At 42.7% G+C, this 21,660-nt stretch overlaps 1 protein-coding gene across 3 annotated transcripts in view; it reads left to right on the top strand.

The window, feature by feature from the left end:
• Positions 1–21,660, top strand: part of dock4 (dedicator of cytokinesis 4) — a 259,437-nt gene that overhangs the window by 45,623 nt on the left and 192,154 nt on the right. For all 3 annotated transcript variants that reach the window (XM_033037391.1, XM_033037392.1, XM_033037393.1), the window contains exons 2-5: positions 13,549–13,632; positions 16,905–16,945; positions 17,586–17,641; positions 20,085–20,181. In XM_033037391.1, the coding sequence (XP_032893282.1) occupies positions 13,549–13,632; positions 16,905–16,945; positions 17,586–17,641; positions 20,085–20,181 (278 nt within the window). The remainder of the gene's footprint in view (positions 1–13,548; positions 13,633–16,904; positions 16,946–17,585; positions 17,642–20,084; positions 20,182–21,660) is intronic.

Below are 21,660 nucleotides of genomic sequence, written 5' to 3' on the forward strand. Positions count from 1 at the left end.
CACTGGGACATCAGACACTGTAACTGGTTTATTAAATTACTATCACATAGAATTACAAATGTTCTCAGCACAAGAGTAATCTTCAATCGGGCACCATGGACAATAAGAGTCTTGTGTACGTGAGGACAACGATGTTTGATTAATTGTGTTCATATTGGTACGTGCTTTAAAAAATGATTTAAAAAAAAAAAGTTGTTACGGAGATTTCCCAGGTCAGATATAGTGCAAGCAGTTTGAGGGAGAGGTTTCCAATAACCTGCTCTGACATGTCCTCAATCTCAACCTTCATTGTAGTAACAATTAGATTTCCCTGTCATTTCTTCAAATTATATTTTTCATGGTTTAGTACAAACCTGAGAGGCAATTTCTTGTCTCTGTGATTTTAATTATCTTCATGTGTGATCCCATGTAATGAAGTGCAGGAACTGGTCCTGGGTTCCTCCATGCATTTCAAAAACAGTATTGGTTTCAGTTGTAAAGAATTGGATAAGAAATTGTATTTATGAAGAGCAAGCTGAAATTAAATGTGAAATGGGGAAGGGGGAAAATAAATGTAAATCGACTCTTAGAATTAGGATCCCTCAGTAAAAGTTGTTCTTATGTTGCTATCTGAGTGAATACGGTGGACGTTTGCAGATCAAAGTGAAGCCACTTTAAACCAGTGTTGTTATCTCTGCTTCTAAACCAAAGGCATATGATGTTGGCTAGATTCCTTGTGATATTTACAGAAAGACAGCAATATAGATGGGGCAGAGCACACAACAGGAACAGGTCCTTCAGCCCACAATGTCAGTGCCGAACATGATGCCAAGTTCAACTCCTCTCCTCTGCCTGCACGTGATCCATCTCCCTCCATTCTCTCCATATCCATGTGCCTATCTAAAAACCTCATAAATTCCACTATCGTATCTGCCTCCACCACCACTCCAGACCCCCACCATCTTCTGTGTTTTTAAATAATCTCCTTTAAACGTTGGCCCTCTCATCGTGAAGCCATGCCCTCTAGTTGTTGACAGATATTGACGTTTTAAGCTTGTATGTTTGGAAGGAAGGTTGTACATTTTTCAGACACCGTGGTCACTGCTGGGTCTCACTTTCCTTCACTCTTGGCCGCTGTTGAATTCGGACTCATCTTCAGTCTGTGTGGGTTTTGTGGAAGTGGAATAATCCAGTTTCATCTCCAACTAATGAATGCGCACTTGTGAGCTGTTCCCATGCTTTTGTTTTGAATTTCTTGCACGTTATCCGTTCCAGATCCGTTTGGCTGAATCTCAGGATGTTTCACCTTATTTTTAGGACATTTCTAACACCCAACCATCAGCCCAGAAAATATTTAGATCATCAACTCATTTAAATGTTTTACCATAAATATTTGAAAGCACTGATTTATTATATTTTAAAATAACACTGTTATCCTGGTTAGTTTTGTGGGTTGTTGAGGAATGCATGGGAGCTGTTTTTAGCACCGTACCGAGTTACAGTCTGTGTGCCAGAACATTTGAATGGGGTCAAGTGACGAGTGTATTGTTGGTTTCCTCCAGTTTACTGCTGCAACTTAGTCACAGCGCTGGCAAGAAATAAATATTCTTACAAGTTTCAGAAGACGGTGGTACAAGGTTTAAATATGTCTCAAGCCTAATTGATTTGGAAATAGTTTGTTTGATGATTTATTTGTAATTAATCATATTGTTTATTTTTTAGTTTAGTTTAGAGATACAGCGCAGAAATAGGCCTTTCGGCCCACCGAGTCTGCACCAACCAGTGATTCCCCGCACATTAACACAAGCCTACACACACTAGGGACAATTTACATTTACACCAAGTATACAATCCCAAGCCAATTAACCTACAAACCTGTACGTCTTTGGAGTGTGGGAGGAAACTGAAGATCTTGTAAAAAAACGCACGTGGTCACGGGGAGATGTACAAACTCCGTAAAGACAGCACCCGTAGTCAGGATCTGTGGTGCTGCAAACGCTGAGGCAGCAACTCTACTGCTGAGCCACCGTGCAGCCACCGTCTTTTGTTAGTAATCAGATATTCAGTCGTTTTTATTCTTTGAATGGAGTGGGAATTTGATATACATCTTTAACTGATATGATTAATGCTGACTTCAAAAGCCGTGGAACATGGACCTAGATTTCACTTGGATTAATCCTTGACAACTAGCATTGTTGCACTGTCCCACTGTGAACAGGGACAGAGGTGGGGGTTGGTGGGAGGGAGAGTGAAGGCGCGTGTAGAGTGGAGTAAAAACGCAGTGCTGAAGGAACTCTGCAGGTCAGGCAGCATCTGTGAAGGGAGATGTTCAGATGATGCTTCAGGTCTAGACCCTTCAGTCTGAAGAAAGGTCCCAACCTCGAAGCTTGGCTGTTCATTCCCTCCACATATGCTGTCTGACCCACTGAGTTTCTCCAGTACTTGGCACTTTACTCAAGATGCCAACATCTTCAGAATCTTGTCCCCAAGTCTGTAGAGTGACTTATTTGTGTGAAATCTGTTCAAAAGCCAATCGTAACGATGAACAAAAGAACCATCTATACCTCTTGAATCTGGCTGGCATTAATGTTACGTTCATGGAAACCAAGGCAAGGTTCACGATTGGATCTCTCACTATCACCACTGCTACATCTTGTTCATCAAGCCCCCTATATTTCTTTTAACTTATTTGAAAACCTTCCCGACTCCAGTGGAGGGGTCCAGGGCGAGAGTCTATAGAAGGGTCTCGACCTGAAACGTCACCCATTCCTTCTGTCCAGAGATGCTGCCTGTCCCGCTGAGTTACTCCAGCATTTTGTGCGTATCTTCGGTTTAAACCAGCACCTGCAGTTCCTTCTTACACAAGAAACTTCACACTGTGCTGATGTGCAATTATTGATTACTTGGTCACAGCTAAAAGGGAACAAAACCATATAAACTACAGTGCCTAATTAGAGCAGAGAGAAAGAGACAAACTGTCCACATTCAACTAATGAGCACTTTGGGATTCGGCCAGAGTTGAGTGACAGAGTTGAGACACAACTGTCTGTGGTCAAGCAGCCATTGGTAATAATGCATTCAACAAGCTTGGCTACAGAGAGAGCCTTTTTAAATGTGAATACAAGATTTGGAATACAGGGCAACCTTGCTGTACAGATCACCTTACTTGTGGAAATCTAACTTTACCCAAATTCTCTCATTCATTCGCAAAGGATTTTTCTAGACAGTTATAATAAAATGTTTTGTGATGTTTATTAACAACTGGACGAAGTATATATTATAGAGACACAAAGTGCTGGAGTAACTCAGCAGGACAGGCAGCATGAGAAAGTGTGTTCTTCAGACCAGTATATATTGTGTTAGTTTATTGAAGGATTGTGTTGGGGTGAGTATTTGTGAGTATTTGTTGAAATGAAGGAGTTGTGTCAAGTTGTGTAGAGTGACACAGTGTGGGTGGATGGAGTACACGGGTGTTTCTGATCTATGGGGATGTTGCCTGAAGGATAGTCCTCGCGAACAGAACCTTGCACAATCCAGGGACTGCTGAGGTTCAGCAAATCACAGTAAACTTACCTCCATTTCTCAGAGCTTTTGTAAAAGACACAGATCAAATATTCATTCCCTCCCTCTCTCCATCCCTCCCCTTCCCAGTTCTCTGACAAGTCTGATTGTTCCTCTGATCACATTGAATCTTTGTTTGCTTTGTGTCACTTTCTACCAGTTAAAGGGTCTGTCTCACATGGGCGTTATTTGCGCGTCATTTATGCGACGTCATTTACGCATCACGACGTGCAACGCGCGCACGGCGTACATTTACGCGCGCCTGGCGCGACCTGGTGGCGTAGGCAGTGACGCGCGGTAGCGCGCCGCGCCCCAGGATTTGGGGATTCTCAAAATCCTCGCTCGCCACCTGCGTGATGCGCAAATGACGCCCAAGTGGGACAGGCCCTTAACAGTGATCTATTCTACATTTTCCTTGAGCTTCATCTCTTTTGATCTCTTACACTTCCTTATCTCTGTAACTCCCTCTCCCCCGATGCCTGTCCCGCTGAGTTACTCCAGCATTTTGTGTCTATCAGGGAACTCCAGATGGTGGTTTACACAGAAGATAGACACAAAATGCTGGGCTAACTCAGTGGGTCAGGCAGCATCTCTGGAGAGAAGGATTAGGTGACGTGTCGGGTCAGTGTCTAAAGAAGGGTCTCGATCCAAAACGTAACCTATTCCTTTTCTCCAGAGGTGTTGCCTGACCTGCTGAGTTACTCCAGCATTTTGTGTCCATCTCTCATTTAAAACTTGGTCTTTTCTGATCTGAAATAAAAACACAAAATGTGGCACCATTCACCGAGTCAAACATTATTGTGGAGAAAGTAACAATGGATGTTTCAGGCCCACGACCCTTCCTTGGAAAGCCTTCACTTTTGTTAAAGTACGGTGGGGTTTTTAACCCCAATCTCAACCTCTTTTTGAGGGAAGATAATTTAATAGCAGAATGGATGATGTCATCCATAGAATAAAGGAATGATTTATGCACATTGGGTGTGGGGCCAGGATGGGATAGAACAACAATTGAGGATTGCCTGTTGGGATATTTCAAACAGAGAAGTTGTTGGTGTTGAATATGGTGTCCAAACCCCAGTGACGGGCCTATTTATAACTCTTCAATGTTGGGCAGTTTTCTCTCAGCATGAGTAACCATGCAGTGCACTGGAGGTTTAATGGCTACTAGCTACTACACGAGGCAAGGTTATTCTACACAATGCATGACGAGTGAAGATTCATCCTCTGCTCCACCTGCTAACACCAAACCACAGACAGAGGCTAATCTAACAAAATATTTTCTGTATTCAGGTCCAAGACTGTTCATTCTTGTTTAAGTTCTGTGGAATCTTCACCCAAATCAATCAAAATGCTTTCTGAATGCTACTATATTCAACAAAGGGCTGTGCGGTGGCGCAATGGTGAAGTTGCTGCCTCACAGCGCCTGAGACCCGGGTTCGATCCTGACCACGGGTGCTGTCTGTATGGAGTTTGTACCTTCTCCCCGTGACCTGCTTGGGTTTTCTCCGAGTGCTCCGGTTTCCTCCCACACTCCAAAGACGTACAGGTTTGTTGGCAAATTGACTTTGGTAAAATTGTAAATTGTCTCGAGTGTATAGTACAGTGCTAGTGTACAGGGATTGCTGGTCGTCGCGGACTCGGTGGGCTGAAGGGCCTGTTCCCACACTGTATCTCTAAACTAAACTAAATTAAAATAAACCCAAAGTTGAAAGTTTGTGCAACTACATTTTAACATTCCGGTTGTGCACCTCGTTGAAGATGTTTTGAAGTTTGGTGATTATGTTTTCAGGAAGTTCTGCTGTGATCCAAGTCCCTCGCCAATTATACATTTATGAGCTACTGATTATTAGATCAGTAAGCCTATACATGTTTATTTCCTTTTTTAATGTAATGGCAATTTCAAACTTTTCCCATGTCCAACTTTCCGTTGCCGTTACTACACAGGCAAGTAGGAGTGAACTTACGCAGACGATAAAATGCGGATCCTCCAGTCATTATTTCCAGTTTAATTTATTCTTTATTGAAGTAGTTGTACAAACAAAGAGATGTTATGTATAACGTAGTCACAGGGACTGACCAGGTATTCCTTACTCTCATACAAGCTGTAACTTTCCGTTCTCTCATTCATCTGGTAAGAACCGTGTTCTCTCTCTCCCTTGCCTGCTCTGATCTGGTCAGTCCCTGTGACTACGTTATACGTAACATCCTCCAAAGCATCAAGATCCCGCCCTGCACTTGTTCTAGAGCAGCATTTCTTGTTCAGTATTGCCTTTCCTCATTCTTCCCTCTAAAACATATCACCTCACATTTTCCATTGTCAGTTGAAGATATGCATAAAATGCTGGAGTAACTCAGCGGGACAGGCAGCATCTCTGGAGTGAAGGAATGGGTTACGTTTCGGGTCGAGAACCCTTCCATTGTCTGCTGTTTAATTCATTTCTGGCCTTTGCAGGTGGAGAAATGAGAAACGTTATCAAAGGTACACAGTGTTTGACCTTTGACACCTGTTCTGGGTGATTACAAGTGATGTCTAATCCACAAATATTGTTAAGTCATTAGCATTTAAACACATTTCACTAATCTCTTTGTTTTGGCTGAGTGCTCACGCTTGTTGCCCAAGCTTGTGTGCTGAGCATGCTCTGGTCACCTGTTGATAAGGCTTTAACTTGGGACAGTCAAACGCTGTTGTTGGCAATTCTTATTCATTTCATCGTTATAGAATGGAATACTTTATGGTCACATGTGACAAGGCACAGTGCTATTCTTTGCTCACATACCCAAGATGTGCAAACAGTCGCTACATATGGCATCTGTGTGAACATTCCTCCAACAGGTTGAACCCTGCAATTGGATTTAGAAGTTTTCCAAGGGTCTGATGAATGTTGACTGCTAGGAAAGATCAGGTTTGATGTTGGGTTAGAATAGCTTATAGATTTGCACAGCCTTGGCCAGGTGTGCGACTTTTCACTGCAAAGCTCTGCATTGCTAAGAAATGTTGTGTTGCATAAATAGTAACAAGCATCAGGAAGTGAACACATTGGAAATGGCATGTTACTTTAAGATAACCACCATTCTAAGAAATCTGGGTTTGGTTTGGACTTTGTTGCAGCAAAGAGTAAATTCTTTAAAGAAACTGAGAAAGTTCAGAAATATGTGAAGGATGGGGTAGATAAGGCCTGGGCAGTGAGGGTCTGTCACCCTGAAGGATGGGGTAGGTAAGGCCTGGGCAGTGAGGGTCTGTCACCCTGAAGGATGGGGTAGGTAAGGCCTGGGCAGTGAGGGTCTGACACCCTCAATTGTGGAGGCAGAAGAACTTTGAGTTTGCAATAGTTGATGTAAATGAGGACTCTGTTCACTTTTTGCTTATTATTTTAAATTATTCACATTATTTACCGATTTTAGTCCGGTAATTGAAGACTGATTTTGTTCAATGACGTTTGTGCAGGCCTGGTGTAAAAGTTAAATCTTAGCAAGATGAGAGTTTTCATTTGCATTTAGTTGTTTAGTCTTGAGGCAATTAGCTCGGTGAATTAAAACATCCTTAATGATGTCAGTGGCTTAAGCTTTTAGCAATCGCTGAAGCCAAAACAATATTCTGCTTGATTTCTGAAAATATTCTGGTATTTTGGATTTAATTAAAAAAAAATATTGCTTATAGGGGGGTTGCACGAAAGGTCACTGGGTCAGAGGGCTCGATGCACGGAGCCGCTAAATCCAACTGGAAGACATCCGTCACTTCCTGTATATGTTATTAATGCTAGAAACGCATACATTCCTACCTGTTAAAAACCGCCAAAATGTTGAATTTTTGCGCTGAAAAAATTTGTGGAAGTCGGGGTAAGTGTGAGCGACATGTACCCAACTTTAGAATTCCAAAAGTGAAGCGAAATGAAGGTATAGAGAAGCAAGAACTGAAGGGACAACAGCAGCTAAAGTGCTTGATAAACAATGAAAATATTGGGAATTATCGTGTTTGCTCACTGCATTTTATCAAGTAAGGCATTATTTGTGTTTTTTCTTGATTCCTTTGGTATCTAAAAAATCTGGCTGTAAATTTTTCTTCAGATGCGTTTTCATTTTGTATGTAAAAACCCACAGGAACTATGGGCGATTTAAAAAAAATTACAGCCACATTTATCACTTCTGAAACTTTTTAGATGCCAAAGGATTCAAGGAAAAACACATTAGTTGATGAAATGCAGTGAGCAAACGGCCAATGTTCGCCAAGCACTCTGGCTGTTGTTGTCCCTTCAGCTTTCGCTTCTATCTACCGTCATTTCTCCTCACTTTTGGAATTCTGAAGTAGGCTAAATGTCTCACACGCTTATCCCGATTTCCATAATTATTTACAGTGCAAATATTGACAATTTCAGCGGGTTTTAACGGGCCCGCTACGCTGGAAACAATGGTAAGTGCCTACCTGCAGTTCATCGCGTGTAATCCATTTGGAGTAGTGTAGCAACAGTACGGGTCATGGGTCGTGACACAACTGCCGTGAAACCTCCCTATTTATAAATGTTTTTCCTCATGCATACATTTAAATATATTTATTGTTTGTATATAAAGATAAAGACAACTTAAACTAATGCAGGCAGAATTATTTAAAGTGATTCACTTTATGCTCTTGTCCAGTGGGTCTTCAGTCTTTGCTGAGTGTTGCTGCTGGTTAAGTCATAAGTGATAAGAGCAGAATTAGGCCATTCAGCCCATCAAGTCTACTCCGCCATTCAATCGTGGCTGTTCTATCTCTCCCTCCTAACCCCATTCTCCTGCCTTCTCCCCATAACCTCTGACACCCGTACTAATCAAGAAATGGTTCCCATGGGAGGTCAAAGTCTATCCAGGACATTGCTGCTGTACTGTGTAACGTGCATCAGTCCTGCCAACATCCTCATAAATCTTCTTTTAGGCTTCAGACTGTAGAGATATACAATACAATAATACTTTATTAGCCAAGTATGTTTTACAACATACGAGGAATTTCATTTGCCAAGTTAGTCGTACAAATAAAAAGCAACAGAACACACAATACATTTTAACATAAACATCCACCACAGTGACTCCTCCACATTCCTCACTGTGATGGAAGGTGAAATAAAAAGTTTAATCACTTCCCTTCTTTGTTCTCCTGCGGTTGGGAGTTTCGAGCCTTCCGTTGACGGGACGATCTTACGCCCGTAGCCGGCGGTTGGGCTCCTCGTCGGGGCAATCAGCTATCGGACCCCGGGTCGGGGCTGGTCAAACCTCTGCGTCGTTGGAGCTCCCGACTCAGTCTCTCCCGAGACTGTGCGCTCTCCATGTTAAAGACCGCAGGCTGCGGTTGGAGCGATCCCAGGCAAGGGATCAGCTCCGATGGTAAGTCCACGCCCCGCGGTGGGTTCACAGTCCGTCCCGAGCGAGGCCTCCAGCTCCGTGATGTTAGGCCGCAGAGCAACTGGAGACACGATCCGGAAAACAATCGCATCTCCGGCAAGGTAAGACACTGAAATGTTTCCCCCTCCCCCTCCCCCTCCCCCTCTCCCCCACATAAAACAAACCAGAGAACATTTATACAAACTTTAAAAACACTCTAAAAATTAAAAAAAAAGACAAAAAAACAGACAGACTGTTGGCGAGGCTGCCAGTCGTGCGGCGCCCCTGGTGGTACAGTGTGGAAACAGGCCCTTTGACCCACCGTGTACAAGCCGATCAGCAATCACCCCGTCCACTAGCACTATCCTACACACAAGGGAACAATTTACAAGCAGAGGACTTGCTCCACCTGGTCCCACCCAGTAAAATGCGGCTTCTCTCTTTGAATGAATGTAGTTTATTGCAGCTCTTCCTCAGGTAGCCCTTGTTCCTGGAGGTGTACACTTCCTGGTCAAACAATCTCATCTGTTATTCCCATTGCTTCTTCCATCCTTTATTCGTTATCTTTGAGGGTGTTTTCTCTTAAACTTTCTCCTGTTGTACATGATTTTACTTGCTATAAAAATGTAGTGTCTTGTGACTTCAAGAATTTTAATTCCTAATAATGTTCCTTGTACATTTAACACTCTTACTTATGGATTTGCCATCCTAGGCTATGTTTCTGAGCCTGATCTGCTGAGTTCCTCCAGAACTTTGTCTTTGGTTTGTTTGTGGCAGCTTTGTGTTGAAACGTGCTCAAGGTCAGAAGACTAACAAAATAACTGATCTTATTTTTACGTCAAAATGAAGGAATGCTCTTACAAAGAACTGGTTTTGTATTTTTCAAAATGGACAAACTGAATTGTTATTGTTATGTATCCTAATTTGTGGAGAACGTTGGGAAGTGCCAAAATATAGCCTTTGTGAGGGAAATCTAGATAATTGTCCTTTTCCTCAAGAATTCGGATGCTGGAGATTAAATTGCAGGCAGGAAATGCATGGTATTGGGAGAAACAGAAAAACTGCTAATCGGTGACATGGCAGTCGTGGAACTCGCAGCTGAACAGCATCTTCACAGGAAATGTGTCAGAAGGAACTGCAGATGCTGGTTTACACCGAAGATAGACACAAAATGCTGGGACAATAATCGGGACAAGCAGCGTCTCTGGATAGAAGGAATGGGTGATGTTTCGAGTCAAGACTGTCCTTCATGTCCAGAGATGCTGCCTGTGCTGCTGAGTTATCCAGCATTTTGTGTCTATCTTCACGGGAGACATCTGGTAGTTCAGGAAAGGCAGTGGCTGTGTTCCTGGGGCAATTAAGGATATGATGCCTCTGTCCCAGAAATTCATCTCCAATTGTATTCCATGTGTGTGAACTTTGGCAGACAGCAAGTTTTGTCAGCATAAATAACCAGTGCAGCCATGTAAATTGCTTTTCTAATTGCTGGCATGCAATGCCCCTGGGATCCATTTGCCGCTGGAGGTGTTTCAATAGTCGACAGTTTTCCCTGAAACAAAAGGACCTGAGAGCGATGCCCTCGTACGCAGAATGTTCTTTATTCCCACTCTGCTAACCTCTCATGGTGAAGGTAATTACTACATAACTGGTGCGATTCCTTGCATTTAATAGCAATGACAATATTAACCACATTCATTACCAATGGTACCAGTTATCTGTCATTAAACTCTTGGCACATGGTTGCTCATCATCTTTGACCATCAAGAAGAATCAGAGATACAAAGCAATCAATTTATATTGCAAATTTTACAATGCCCGTATGTCTCAAAAGTGCAGTTTAAGTACGTTCCATGATTGATTGCTGGGGATGAGATGAAACATTTTGGTGAGGGTTTGAATCCACAAAAGCAAGCAGTGGGAGTGGCATGATTTAAGGTCGCACTTTGGCACCGTTTGTGGTCTTCCCCACCCCATTCATGTTCTCCAGAAATGCTGCCTGACCTGCTGAGTTGCTCCAGCACTGAATGTCTTGACTTGGATTCAGTCCTGGCCTTCCCTGCTGTCTGTGTGGAGTTTACACGTTTATCGGTGTCCACGTGGGTTTCCTTTCAATCCTAAAGATTAGGCGCTGTAAATGCACTCTGGTGTCTGGTAGAAACTGGGAAAGAATTGAAAACTGATCTGGGGTTAATGTAAATGGTGGCTTGAGTTGCTGTGGATTTGATGGGCCAGAGGTCCTGTGATTGAGATGTGGGAATCAGAGGCACCTCTTTCCTGGCAGTCACCTAAATGATAAATGCAGCAGATGGAGGAAACAAAAGAAAGGCCTACCCTAGGGCAGCGTCCTTGCTCTGTTGCTGTTCAATGTACAGGCCTCCTCCTGCACCTATTTTCTATGTCTATGTTTCTATGTATACACTAATGATCAGCCCGTGTTTCCAGGGACTAGAAGCTTCATTTAGGCTGACAACCTTGGATTAGCAGCCCAGAGCACTCACATAGATGAGGTAGAAGCGACCCTCTCATCATCCTTCGACAACTTGACAAACTACTACAAGGACAACCAACTGAAGACAAACCCTGCTAAGACCCGTTAGCCTGTTCCACAATTGTAATCATGAAGATGGGAGGAAGCTGTCCTTAACATAGAATGGTGTCCCTTTGAGACATTGTGACTACCCCGTCTACCTTGGGGTCACTCTGGACCGAACCCTCTCCTTCAAGCAACGCATCGAAAAGGTGAAGGACAAAGTGAGGACGAGGAACAGCCACCTACGCAAGCTGGCAAACTCGTGGTGAGGTTACCAATGCATCCACACTGCGGTCAACTGCTCTTGCACTGTGCTACTCTGCTGCAGAGTATGCTTGTCCTGTTTGGGAGAAATCATCTCATGCGAAGAAAGTTGATGCTGCCCTTAATGACAGCTGCAGATGTATCACTGGCTGCCTAAAACCAACGGATGTGGATAGCTTGCATGTCTTGGCCGGTATTGCTCCACCAGGAATCCGCAGATCAGTTGCCGGTAGAACTGAACGTAGTAGGCAAGTTGGGGACACCCGCCATTCCTGTCACTCCCATCACCCAGCCCCAAAAGAGCTTCCTTCACATAGTCCAGCCACCGTCACAGTGTCCTCAAGCAACCCGACTAGCCTTGTGGGAAAATAAATGCAGTGAAAACCACCACCACATAAAGATGCCAACCCCAACCAAGGAACAGCTATCACCTGGCCACAGGTGTGACTGGAAGGCCTGGAAGTCCCACGATAGGCTTCGTACTGGAATGGGCCGATGCAAGACCAATATGAGCAAATGGGGCTATGCAGATGCGGCAGACACAGAATGTGAATGTGGAACATCTGTACAATCCATGCCACACCTACTAACATCTGTACAATCTATGCCACACCGACTAACATGCCTACTTCTTGGTGAACAATGCTGTCTGGAAGATCTAGTGGTGGCAAACAAGAAGGCTGTCCACTGTGCAAGAGCCTGGCCAAACATTTGAAACATCGATGGTGGACACGAAAGAAGAAGTCGCCTGGATCGAATGACCGTCTTCTGACAAACCCTAACTTGGAGATGGATGGGTTAGGTGGAGAGCTCAATGATTGGTTGGTCACATAACCACAGTAGAAGATGGAGTTGAAAATAGGAAAAATGCTGTGTGGTTTATATTATGAAAATGTCTTAAACTTTTCCTGAAAAAAGTACTATCAAAGCAAGAACGGGCAGTCAGCAAGTCCTTCCTACCCACCACACAGAGGGATTGGGCAAGGGAGCAGAAGATTCAACATGGTCCACAGTTTGGATTGCCAACATTACATGATCATTGTGTGGGGGTTTTTATGTGTTGAATTGCATCTTTAATCAATGTTTTCTGCTGAAATTTTGTTTGTGATGTATATTTGATCAATTTCTCCCCTGGGATAAATAAAGTTATATCGTATCGTTTAAAGAGCTCTTAATGATAGCGGAGTCAGGGAATATGGGGAGAAGGCAGGAACGGGGTACTGATTGTGGATGATTCGCCATGATCACAATGAATGGCGGTGCTGGCTCGAAGGGCTGAATGGCCTACTCCTGCACCTATTGTCTATCGTATCCTATATCCATGCAGTCTCTTTGTAGACCATTGCTTTTAATGGTCATCTGATGAAAGCACCTTCTTTCTTGCTGACAGCAGAGCATTTGCACTGATTTAAAACTGATTTCAAACTATAGGTTGCTTTAGACTTTAGCGATACAGCGTGGAAACAGGCCCTTCAGCCCACGGAGTCTGTGCCAACCAACTTTCCCAGGACACACTATCCTACACACTAGGGACAATGTACAATTTTACCGAATGTTAATTAGCCTACAAACCTGTACGTCTTTGGAGTGTGGGAGGAAACCGGAGCACCCGGAGAAAACCCAAGTGGTCACGGGGAGAACGTACAAACTCCGTACAGACAGCACCTGTAGTCAGGATCGAACCCGGGTCTCTGTTGCAGAAAGACAGCAACTCTACCACCTTGCCACCCACATGTTGTTACAAAAATTTGTAATTGTTGCTGTTTAATTCAGGATGTGTGGAACCCATGCATATGCTTGATATTTTATAAATGTGAGCAGAATCTTCAGTAATAATTGAGGTGTTCTGATCTCTCCTCCAGTGATCTCGGGGTTTCGGGGAATGGTCCCTCATGGTTTACCGTTGGAAGTTGGGGACACCGTCCAAATACTGGAGAAATGTGAGGGTGAGTTTGCAAATTTATTGAGGAATGAAAACATCTTTAATTGGAAATTGTGCGTTACCTGTTCATGCCGGGATTTATCAGGTTGTTTTGTCGGAACAGGCATCGGGGACCCAATGGCAGACTTTTATTGCTCATATTATGTTCTTGATTACTGTAGGCAGCAACTGAGAGCTGCTGTTTCAGGCTGTTAACTCTGCTAATGCTCAACGTTCTGATTTACATGCTCTATCAAAGGCCAGCCAACAGATGCAATTGGTCATAACTGGAGAAGGTGATTCATTTGATTGTGAGTGTAGACGGATTAGTAACTGTGGCAGTTTGATGATTTCTAAGCCAGCACACTAAAACACCAAGTTGTAATACTGTGAGATTTAATTGCACTGACATGGGGAGTTGGGGCAAACCTATCAAGAAATGCAGACTAAATGTAATAAAAAGGAACTGCAGATGCTAGTTTATACCAAAGATGGACACAAAATAAACAAAAAGAAATGCAGGCGCAAGGATCTGCAGATGCTGGTTTACAGAAAAAGATACAAAGTGTTGGAGTAACTCAGCGGGTCAAGCAATCTCTGGCAATCTTTCAGGTCAGGGCACTTTTTCAGTCTGAAGATGGGTCCTGAGCCGAAACATGTTCCCCAGAGATGCTGCCTGACCTACTGAGTTACTCCAGCACTCTGTGAAACGCCACCTATCCATGTTCTCCACAGAAGTTGCCTGACCTGCTGAGTTACTCCAGCTCTCTGTGTCTAACAAGAAATGCAGTGTGTTAAGGATGTTTTCAATAGACAATAGGTGCAGGAGTAGAGGCCATTCGGCCCTTCGAGTCAGCACCGCCATTTAATGTGATCATGGCTAATCATCCCCAATCAGTACCCCGTTCCTGCCTTCTCCCCATATCCCCTGACTCTGCTATTTCTAAGAGCCCTATCTAGTTCTCTCTTGAAAGCATCCCGAGAACCTGCCTCCACCGCCCTCTGAGGCAGAGAATTCCACAGACTCACCACTCTCTGTGAGAAAAAGTGTTTCCTCGTCTCCGTTCTTCGTTCATCAATCAAAGTTTGAAGTTCAAAATATGTTTGTGGGATGGGGAAATATTACATATTTATAATTCCTATGTGTTTAGTACTTCAATTGTTTTTGACTACACTGATTCTTATATAAAATGCAAACTTCACTTGTCAGTCTATATGAGTCTGTTCCTGAACTTCAGCAGCCTGTGTTGCTTGTGGAAGAGGGGTGTAATCTGTAAAAATATATGGCCCTTGGAGGAAAAATAAAATGGCTTAGAAATGTATCAATGCCTGGAAAACTGTGTAAAATAGATTGTGCATTCTGGGTCAACAGAGTGGGCAAAAAGTGCTGGAGGAACTCAGCAAGTTGGGCAACATCTGTGGAGGGAATGGACAGACTATGTTTTGGGTTGGGACCCTTCAGTCTGAAGGGTTACTCCAGCACTTTGCATTTTGCTCAATGTACCAGCACCTGCAGTTCCTTGTGTCTCTTGTAGACACTTGATGCCCCCTGCTGTTAAATTGAAAGACCTTCCCTCTGGGGGCTCCATCAGGGAAAGAGGCACTGGGATCATGTGCATATGTTCATAATGATAGGAGCAGAATTAGGCCATTCAGCCCATCAATCATGGCTGATCTATCTTTTCCTCTCAACCCCGTCCGCCTGCCTTCTCCCCATAACCCCTGACACCTGGACTAATCAAGTATCTGTTATCTCCGCCTTCAGCTGTCTGTGGCAAAGATCTCCACAAATTCACCACCTGCTGCTGAAAGAAATTCCTCTTCCTCATCTCCTTTCTAAAGGTACATCCTTTTATTCTGAGGCTATGGCCTCTGGTTCTAGACTCTCCCACCAGTGGAAACATATTCTCCACATCCACTATCCAGGCCTTTCTCTATTTGGTAAGTAATTTGGTGTAGATGGGTGGGGATATCATTGGCGTGGAATGATGCCTGAATTAGAGGCTATGAGCTGCAGGGAGAGGTTGGGCAAACTTTTCAACAAAGCTTCATTAAGAAATTTTGATCCATAATTAGTTGTACTCACCAACAGATGCAGTCTCTTCTTGTCGATTAAATCTCACTCCTTCTGTAACCCACGTATTCCTGTTGAAACTAAAAACGGATCAAAGCTCCAGATTACCTCCATACCATTTTACATTGCAGGTTGTTGACAGCTCACGTCTTGACTCCTAAGTTCTAGGAGCAGAATTAGTCCATTCGGTCCATCATGCCTGGGATATCTAGATCCCAAGTGAATATTGCAGTCCTGTGTATCACCTTAACCTGCCAGAAGGTTGGTGGTAGCACAGAGTACTGAGATGGAGATGGATAGATAACGACATTTCGTTTGGACCTGAACGAGGTCCAAATGACAAATAAATTGTATTGTATTGTATTGTATACATGGAAGATGTTCTCACTGTTGTAGGAAGGAACTGCAGATGCTGGTTTAAACCAAAGATAGACACAAAATGCTGGAACTGCATTCAGTGTAACTGGCAGCACCTCTAAAAAAGGGAGTCTCAGAAGAAGGGGCTTGACCTGAAACGTCCCTCATTCCTTCTCTCCAGGAGATCAGGAATAGAAATTAAAAAGTAGAATGGTAGGATTAAGCACGGGAGAGAAAGAGGAGATATTAATATTTGGGATACTTTACATTTCCAAGATGAACTAACAATTAGAATAATGAGATGGTGCTCGAGTAGCAGCTAATGTTTGGCGCGAGAGCGGTTCATTGGCAGTAATTAACATTTAGCTCATCATGAAAAGAAGCTAATCCAGGATTAATTAATTGTGGTTGTTAACTGCCTCCCTGCATCATTCAGCTCTTCTCTGACATTGTGTAGTTGATATCTACTGTGCAAGGAAAGCAGCTCCATGCCCCATTCAATGAATTTCAATGAGCCAGACAAGGAGATGCTGTTTGCACAAAGCTCGCAATGAATCAGCAAAACACATGCAGCAACTTTACATTTGCAGTGTTTGTTCCATTTCCAGAAATTGCTGGAAATTGGTGCACAAATAATGGTGAATTATATTAGTCTCATTGTTATTGTGGGGAAATTCAAACTCATCAGTTGCAAACAATGCTGTCGACAGCAGTTTTTTACACTTTGCAATCCATGGCTGGTGGCAATGATGTACAAGCCCTGGTGATGTTTCCTGTTGAATTTATATCACCTGTGCTTCACCACTCTGCTCAGACCCTTTAATTAAAAAAACAACTGATGATTGCCTTTTCCATTTTGTCCTCAGGTTGGTACAGAGGATTTGTTTTTAAAAATCCAAGCACAAAGGTATTTTCATCTACACATTTAAACTTCTGCATGTGGTTTATGGGGCTTTATGAATTGTGCATACAAGAGGCCATGCTTTATTTTATTTTCTCTATAATAAGTTCTCATTATTTATTTCTGCTATTGTTAGATGCTAATCCTGGACTTTCAGAATCCAGAAAGAAGCGTGTGTGATTTCAGAGAGTTTAATTTAAGCAATAATGTCAATTTTGGAATATCATAACTTTACCAGTTGATATTTGCTTGTTTACTGCTACTTGCTTGAAAAACCATGTGATTGAAAATATCCAGAGTGTCGTACAGTGCAGAAACAAGCCCTTCTGTCCTTCTCATCCCTACTACTTAAATACATTAATGAAAACCTTTGTTTGTTGAGCATGTTTGGTCAGATGTCTGTGAGCATGAAGTCTGTGCAATGTCTTTGAGTGATGTCTGCGTGATGAGTTGTTTGATGTAAATCCCTTGGGTTCCTTTTACTTGTAGAATCTTGGAGAAAATGCTGCATAAATGGAGGCTTTTGTTTCCGGTACTTTATATTTCAAGGCATATGTGGTGCATGAGTTATTCACAATAATATTTGTAATGTGTAAGTAATAAAAGTACTTTGAAAAAAAATAACAGATTTTTTAAATTCTTCAAGGGAGTTTTCCCCGCTGCCTATATCCACTTGAAAAATGCAAATGTCAAAAACAGAGGGTGAGTTCAGAATTTTAAATTGTGAAAGAAAGGTGCCTACTGTCTTAACTCTCTAAATGGGTTTGGGAATATTTGTGAAACAATGATTTGTGCGGTTATTAAACAGATTGCTACTGTAATTACCCTATCATGGTATCTATCCAGTTGCTTGCTACAATATCATGGTATCTATCCAGTTGCTTGCTACAATATCATGGTATCTATCCAGTTGCTTGCAGGAAGATTTCATTAAGCCTAACAGAGGAACATATCCATCATAATCTGTAATTGTTCTCTCCTCATGATCAGATTGGCTGTTTACTGAAGACTTATGAATTGCATTAAGAGATTAATTGGTATTTAGTGCTGAAAGCACTTCCTTATATTTCCTACCTTTAATACATCCGACATGGAGGATGTAGGAAATATAAGGAGCAAAATAGCTACTTGTATTTCCCAATAAATATGAATCCGGGCATGTAGTTGGCAATTAGATTTTAATGTGTCCTTGGCCAAGAATATGTTGGACTTGAAATATTCCTGGCTGTGTGCGTGTGAATTATTGTCCACCTGTGCTCTGCTAATTATCTCTCTTCACCCTTTCACACAATTGTTCTGGCCACACGCTGTTCACTTGCCCGGTAAAGGAAACATTTTCAGTTGTGGGGACATTCAATTGTTTCTGGATAGAGCCGAGTTGAATCCAAAAATAGAATGCAGGACATGACAGCAAAAGAACAGGCCCTTCGGCCACCATGTCTGTGCTGTAAATGATGCCAAGTTAAACTAATCTTCTCTGCCTACACGTGATCCATATACCTCCATTCCCTGCAATTGCCTATCTAACAGCCTCTTAAACACCACTGTCGTATTTGCCCAACTACAATTCTAAGCCAATATACCTATAAATCTTAAATCCGGTTTAATTTACTCATTAAAAAAAACAGATCAATGAAAGAGATTTGGACTAGTCTTAAAACCTTTAGATTAGAAAGAACCCAATTAGATCTGAAATTGTGAGTGCACAATTCAGAGGTATTTCAGTGCTTAGTTTGAAGTGTAAGAATGTAATGTGTGTAAATCTGTGGCCAGCCTAAAGCCCTGAAACCAGCAGGGGTTTGTAACTACCTGCAGTCCCCAGCACTGGCTCTACAGAGTGTGGGCTGGGGATTGCGTTTCCTAAAGGACTTCAGATAGTTTATGGGAGTGGATTAGTGAAGCTGTAAAATGATTTGGTGGCTTTGTTGTCGACAGGGATGAAGGGGTTTTACCGGAGATACCCCCCAGGACCCATCCCATGTGTTTCCAAAACCTCCCGCCCTCTCCCCCTTTATTTAGTTTGTTATTATTGTCACATGTACCAAGGTACAGTGAAAAGCTTTATGTTGTGTGCCATCCACTCAGCGAACCGACTATACATGATTACAGCCAAGCCGCCCACAGTGTATAGAAAGATTAAAAGAGTGGAGTGATTGTCATGAGTAATTGCAGATCCACCTCTGGGACCAGCACACAGAGTGGCCTCGCTTGGGCTTCATCTCCCCTTGTATAAGTTGGTCTCGGTGATGGGCTGGCTGACATGGGGGTCTTTGTTCTCCTGCTCCCCACCCCACGTTCTATCAGAGTGGGAGCCACAGTCTACTCGCTCCTGCCATGGCCTCCATGGGGTTGCGCTTGGGGCAGAGACGGTGTTGCCCAAACAAGACACTGGACCTGTTTCCCCACTGCCCACGTGACTGCCCCTCAAACCATGGTCATTTTCCAACTAAAGATATTGTGTCAATAGTCCACCTATATTTTTTTAATAAATCTAAATGAAAATGGATCTTAGGTTTTCTACAGGTCAATGTATGAAATATTTTCTTGTGACTGTTATTAAATATGTGAATTACAATTTAATTTAGAGATACTGCACGGAAACAGGCCCTTCAGCCCACCGAGTCGGTGCCGACCAGTGATTCCCCACACACTAACACTATCCAACACACACAAGGGACAATTTACATTTATACCAAGCCAATTAACCTACACAAACCTGTACGTCTTTGGAGTGTGGGAAGAAACCAGAGATCTCGGAGAAAACCCATGCAGGTCACGGGGAGAACGTGCAAACTCCACACAGACAGCACCCGTAGTTGGGATCAGACCTGGGTCTCTGGCGTAGTAAGGCAGCAACTCTACTGCTGCGCCACCCTGCCACCCTGCACTGTTACTGCATGGAAATTTCACACTTTGAAAGGAAAATGTATTTTAAGTACAACAAATAGAGGTGTTCTTTAGTTCCAACACATTGCGTAGCGTGCTTGAGAATCATTTACTTCCATGCAATTGTTTTGCCCAAGATTTTCACAAATAGAAACATAAGTTATCCTCTCTTTAAAAAATGAAATGTCCCAATACTTCTGTAACTTGTTTCAAATATGTCCTTCAATTTATGACAAATCTGTTCTTTTGACAATCGCAGGCAATTTGAAACAGTTGTTCCAACTGAAGACACCGTCATTACGGAGATGACGGGGACTCTGCGGGAATGGGGGATCATGTGGAAACAGCTTTACGTGGTAATTATTTTAATTTGTATTTGAAACTCACAATCTTGAAATATACTTGTTTATTTTGCTCCAGTTGTGTAATGTGAAGAGAGCAGCAGTGTGCGGCGATCGCTGCTCGGTACGGACTCGGTGGGCCGAAGGGCCAGTTACCGCACTGTATCTCTAAACTAAACTAGTGTACGGGGCGATCGCTGCTCGGTACCGACTCGGTGGGCCGAAGGGCCTGTTACCGTGCTGTATCTCTAAACTAAACTAGTGTACGGAGCGATCACTGTATCTCTAAACTAAACAGTGGGGTTCTGCGATCTCGCTGTTAATGACCTCACAATCTCACTGCTACTTCTTTGATGTCCCTTGGATTATCCTTGAACGGACTTTGCTGACTTTATCTTGCACTAAACGTTATTCCCTTATGTTTTCAAGAGAGAGTTAGATTTAGCACTTAGGGCTAAAGGAATCAAGGGATATGGGGAAAAAGCAGGAACGCGGTACTGATATTAGATGATCTGCCATGGTCATATTGAATGGCGGTGCTGGTTCGAAGGGCCGAATGGCCTACTGCACCTATTTTTTTTCTATGTATCTATACACTGTTATGCCAACAGTTGAGAGGTGGAGCAGGATTTAAGGAAATGTACACGGAAATACGGCTGGATCCTCAAGAAACCCACCAGCCTTGGAGTTCTGCAGTAGGTTGAATGTAATGTGGTTGGGAGGGAGATATAGATCACCTATGATTGAATGGCACAGTAGACTTGATGGGCCGAATGGCATAATTCTGCTCCAAGATTTAATGAACTTATAATGAATCACGACACATTCATATTTCTCTCTACAAATTTCACTCATACATAAACATTTTTTGACACCAGCACACACTGTGTAAACAGCCCTAAAACACCATTAAAAGCAGCAATGGTGAGGATTTTAATTTTCATCTTTTACTTGCCAGTGGGTTCAACAATTAAACATGTATTTAGCTCTGATTTATGTCCATTAGTTTAAAAAGTCTACTCTATTTCAATAGGTATTTTTCAGACTCTCACAGCTGACTATCCTACCTTTTTCTTTTACTTTGATGATATGAAACCTAAAGAATATTGTTTAATTAATAATGTTGCCAGGATCAAAACTCCTTCTGAAGGTAACCTTGCATGAAGCTTTACCAGCTGAATATTAATAATTAAGTCATTGAGTTATTGGCGTAATAGTTTATTACAAACCTGTCAGAAATGAAATGTTTCCTGTTCAGCTGTGGGTTTTGAACTTTGAAACGCTTCGTATTGAAGAGGAAGTGCTAGGAAGTTTAGGGTCTCCAAAATAAGAACACATTTCCTGTTCAGCTTGGCGGCTTCACCAACTGTCATGCAGTATTTGTGGGAAGTATCCTGTATAAAAGAAAGTCAAGAACATCGACCACTAGGGCAAGGCAGACAGCAGCTTTCACCAGATGATAGTGTGAGTGAGTTCATACTGTACTCCCAACTC

This window comes from Amblyraja radiata, chromosome 19 (assembly GCF_010909765.2).
Source record: "Amblyraja radiata isolate CabotCenter1 chromosome 19, sAmbRad1.1.pri, whole genome shotgun sequence".
Taxonomy (NCBI): Eukaryota; Metazoa; Chordata; class Chondrichthyes; order Rajiformes; family Rajidae; genus Amblyraja; species Amblyraja radiata.